Below are 5,121 nucleotides of genomic sequence, written 5' to 3'. Positions count from 1 at the left end.
CTCTTTGCAGCTTCTTGAGGAGGCGATGTGGGGAGGGAGGTGCTAGTCTCTTCTCCCTGGTATCCAGTGATCGGACACGTGGGAATGGTTAAAAGCTGTTCCTGGGGAGGTTTAGTCTGGACATTAGGAAGCATTTCTTTACCAAGAGGTTGGTCAAACACTGTAATGGGCTTCCTAGGGAGGTAGTTGATGGCCCAAGCCTGTCAGTGTTTAAGAGGTGTTTTGACAATGCCCTTAATAACATGTTTTAACTTCTGGTCAGCCCTAAGTTGTCAGGCAGTTGGACTAAATGATCATTGTAGGTCCCTTCCTACAGAATTATTCTATTCTAGACACATTCTCAGACCCGTAACACAGTTGCAAAGCAGTTATTAATGAATATTAATTTACTTTATCATTCTCTACAAGGTGGCCTTATAATGTCCTTGATAATCAACAAGATCATAAAAGAAAATGCTGGTCTTTCAAAATTTGTTGCACAGTATCTTCATCCTGTTTTCCAACAACACGAAAGGCACTGGAAACACAGATGAATTACTCTTCCTGAACAAAGACTAAGAAAACTTACCCATGAGATATGACCTTAAATAGAGAGGCATATAACTGCAGAAATCACTTGGCCATAAACAGGTAAAAAGGACAAAGTCAATCCACATGAAGAAAAAAACCCCTTAATTTAGCAGTCCTTCTGCTGTACATGCCCATTCCACCAAGTGACTAAAGTGGACATGCGTTTCTACAGGGCAAATAGCAAAACTTATTTTTGTCAAAACCTGGTTGGTTTGGATAGAATCATATCAAAGGAAACAACCCCACTCATTACTCAAATAGGAATAACCAATATTTAAAGGACGAAAATCTGCTGCTTTTAAGAAAATAGGACAAAGATTTTATCCAATGTCTTTACATCCTCTCAAAAGAATGCTGAGCAGAGAAAAGGAAAAACCTCCGGCTTTATAGTTTCAGCATATCTTGGCACATTTGATACAGGAAGAAAAAAATAGCATTTCCTTTCTGAGATTAACTTGGCCACAATCCTACTCCAAGGGAAATAAAACCATTTAAAAAAAATTCAGTTCTTACAATGTCATTTAAGAAGCATAACACAGTTTGAGTTCATCCCTCAGAAATAGTGAGTTTCTGTCCTACTGCGTCAAATTTATGCTTCTTGATAAGACTTAACACACGCAGAAATAACACCAGGAAAAAAAAGGTAAGAAAACTGTACTATTTTACTTATCACTGTCATTGAGCAATGTTTTAAATTTAAATAAGAATTTTCACATAAATTGAAATTTCTTGTGACATGCACAAAAGAGAAGCCAAGTGAAGGTATTTTAATCTCAGACTTATTTTGTTTAGTTTGCTTCCTTTTTGACTAACATTTTTATTATTTTCCTGTACACAAAAAACATAAAAAGATGCAAGTTTTGTTAGATTTCCCCATAATTATTCTTTGCCAAATAAAATGCCATGATAATAAACCAGATGAGTTTGCCTCTTTCCTACCTGAAGATCTGAAGAAACAGAACTGCCCCGAACAGAGTCTTTTGGCAAAACTGGACTTGTGCTTTTCTCCTCATCTGATGACATTCTGCACAAAGTTAGTCTATAAAACAGTAGAAGCTGAACTTCATTTTTCAGTTCCAATATGTTTACTGTATATTCCCCAACAATTTCCCCAGAAACAGAGATTTTGTTGTAGAAACAACATCAGTACCCATTCTATGGGCTAAACTGATGGTATAGTCTCCTTATACAATGCTAGGTAGGAAACTGCGTGATCCAAACCATACTCAAAACCAAGAAAAGGCTGCCAGTGATTTTAAAAGAAAACAATGCAAGATCCAAAAGCAACAATATAAAAGTTTTCCCTGATTTTACATTAAATGAATAAGGTTAGTACCTAATGCTTCATGATACACATTTTATATCAATAGTAACTAACGTACACTGCTACAGGAAAAAAGAAGAAACAGATATATCTAGAATAGCAGAAACCTTAACTTACAGATATATTCCTGTGTCAATCTCTTCTTACTCACACTACATTGTTTTGGGGGTTATCAGCTTGTTAGTACAAAATTCCTATAGAGTGACACAGGAATGACTCCGCTACACAGTCATTTTTTCCCCCCTTAACCACATCAACTATAGTCCAAGCCGAAATGATGCCCTGAACACTTAATATCCTGAAGCCCTCACTGGCTGCTCAACATCAGTCTCTCTCCACTTTTTTGACCCTTCTTGCCTTATAGGCCCAGGAAGAACAGATATGGGAGTACAGGTAATGGCTTAGTTTCAGGTAATGTTAGTCATTCTAGCAATTTCTGAGCAAAATGCTGAGGTGTTCTTTGAATGTCTGGAAAACAGGCAATGTTGTAAAACTGGTAAGGAATTTGAAGGTTTTCTCAAGGGTACATGTATCTTTTACCGCCTTGAATAAGTCCTTCAGTGAAGATGCACTGAAGCTCTTGCGATAAAACTTCATAGGGTATGAAGGAAAAGAACTCAAGAATTCTAACGGATAAGGGTGGGGGGGAATGAAAGGAATTACAGAGTAAGCGGGGACTAATCAAGGTGAATTTGTTAATAAATTAATGGCAGAGTGATATAGTTGACCAATGCACATGGAAAACAAACATCAGACACATCAAGCAGGAAGTTGTCAGCAGAGAGTAAGCACAGGAAGAAAATAACCATAAGAAAACAGAGGAACTGACTGCTTGTACTACGTAGCAAACAACTATGCAAAGAAAATTAATTTCTAGAAAGACCTTTAAAAGAGTCAATTATAATACTCTCAGCTGTTTTTTAAAAAGATGCATTGTCTGACAAAAGTATTAAATTGCTAGTTGTACTGTCATTAAATTGGCAGGAATATCCTCCTTAAGCATCACCATCTTTTTGCAAAATACCAAAAAAGCACAATAATCTCATAGCTCTCTCTATATAAATACAGATGGAAATTAATCGTCTTTTTTTTTTTGCGTTATTCTCGATACTGATTCTTCCTGCACCACAAAAGCTCTCTGCCATGGATAGCTACACTTTTCAGAATGGAAAGTTCATTTCTGTACTGCAGATGGACATTTTAAAAACGGTATAAGGACAATTTTTAATGCTGAGATTTCCTACAGCCCACGGTTCAAAACATAAGATTATTGTATCCCTGCTTTCTGCTGAGCCCTATTATATCATGTTTTCTCAAGCAAAAAATATGAAGTCTTAGGGGGGTTTACAACATACTTTTATTGCTGTGTACTAGTGCGTAGATAAGAGAAAAAATACTAGCTTTCTCAGCTCTTTCATTTCATTGTCTTCTGCTCTGATAATTTTCTTCTTTCCTCTCTTCCACAAATTATTGCCTATGTGTTCCTTTGGTTTTGGCTTCTCTACCTTATCAAGTAACATTATACTAGTGCTCCCCCTTCCTTTACTTGATAAATTCTTTTAATAGCCAAAAAACACTTCTTCAGTAATAGTTAAAAAGTCAGCTTCAACTCCATTTACCTTCCCACTCATACAGTTTCTCAATTTATGGCTCCAAACTACCTGAAAAGTACTGGAGGTATTCAAATGTGTGAGTGGGCACATTAGAGAGTACCACAAAGGACAAACTATCTAGCACCTACAGGAATTAAAGGTGTGTTTGTAGCCTGAAATTACAAATACCGTTCTCTTTCCTTCTCAGCCCACTTAAAAAGAACTAAACTACCATCAGTTCTTCTGAGAGACAAGAGGACAAATGGACTTTCACATCAACACAAATGGGTTCAAGGAAGCAAAGAATGGTTTCTTCCAAAAACTTTGTCAATAACTTAAGACCACTATCCTGACTTTTACTTTCAGTTTTCTGAGTTCAGGCCCTTGGCACACACTCTAGTGTATCTCCCTCTCTGCTTATTACTGAAACTCCTCATTTGTGGTCTTCCAAAACTCCAAATATTTCTCTGTCAAAAGCAATGCTACCTCTTCACACCAGGTCCTCCTTCTCTCCTAATTTGTACTGCAGCTTACCTATGTGACATCATCTTAAAGAGTCACTGTAATTGCAGCTTACCTATTTGATGTAGTCTTGTAAGAATCACTCACTGTCACCTCAAGTTCAGTGTTTGCCTTCTCTTCCCATCTCTTTTCTTTATATTGATGGATTAGCCCTCCACTGTGTTTGTCCATCTGGCCTCCACCTGACTGCCTTTGCCTACTTGAATGCCACTTTAGATTCCACTCACAGGTTATTATTTAGAGTTTGAGCTTTCCCCTCATTTGTATGTTTTACCTGTCTGTACCTCTACTGTTCGTGTCTGGAGTCTAACCTTGCATTTTCATTATTGCAACATTCCAGTGAAAATCCCAATAAACCTAAAATTCTGCAAATCTGCTCAGGTACAGAAAAACAGATGAGATTAATATGATAAATTAAGACAAGCACACTTCTTTTAAGCTGATGTATACAAACATCATTGTCATGTCAAGCTAAGAATAACTTGACTGCTTTGATCTCAGCAAACAAGCATTAAGTTCAAGAAAATACTGGGTAAGCTGCTAAAAGAGAAATCAAGGGATACTAAGTAAGACACAATCTGTGGGTCAACAAGTTGATTTGCTAAGTTGCAAATCATTACACAGTGAGAGGAGCACTTATGTTCTTTTAATCAGCCAAGACATGTCCAACCTCATCAAAGAAAGATTCCTGTTAACAGCAGCAGATCATTCTGTAAGTGTACAACTACCATGCTAAGACAGTTACTTTTAGAAACGGGACACAACTGTAAAGATCTTTGGTCTGACTCACCATAGCCGCTCTCATCCTCAATTTTGAATTGCTTGAGCGATGCTCAGGATTTTGTGCTTTTGGGTTTGATTTCGACTAAAAGTGATGCTTCCCAAATAATTTAATGTTGCATTCAGATCAGAGGACTCAACACCTAGGAAAGAGATCTCCATCTCTCGGTACACACAGGACACAGTCGTTCTCTTTAACTGTACCTCCTTGCAAAGCAGCACTGCTCAAATCCACGTTTTTAAGCTTCTAACTGCCGCATCTCTGCAACTACCCCTGACGCCTGAAGAGCTGATACTACAGCGACCACCGAGTCGTGTCAACTAGCGACAAGG

At 37.6% G+C, this 5,121-nt stretch overlaps 1 protein-coding gene across 1 annotated transcript in view; it reads right to left on the bottom strand.

Moving 5' to 3' along the window:
• Window positions 1-1,593, bottom strand: part of POC5 (POC5 centriolar protein) — a 23,454-nt gene extending 21,861 nt beyond the window's left edge. The window contains exon 1 of the mRNA XM_010139026.1: window positions 1,515-1,593. Within this exon, the coding sequence (XP_010137328.1) occupies window positions 1,515-1,593 (79 nt within the window). The remainder of the gene's footprint in view (window positions 1-1,514) is intronic.
• Window positions 1,594-5,121: the final 3,528 nt, after the last annotated feature.

This window comes from Buceros rhinoceros, unplaced genomic scaffold, assembly GCF_000710305.1.
Source record: "Buceros rhinoceros silvestris isolate BGI_N320 unplaced genomic scaffold, ASM71030v1 scaffold23256, whole genome shotgun sequence".
NCBI classification, from domain to species: Eukaryota; Metazoa; Chordata; class Aves; order Bucerotiformes; family Bucerotidae; genus Buceros; species Buceros rhinoceros.
The sequence above is the reverse complement of the archived record's forward strand: the minus strand, read 5'-3'. Positions and strand labels throughout refer to the sequence as shown.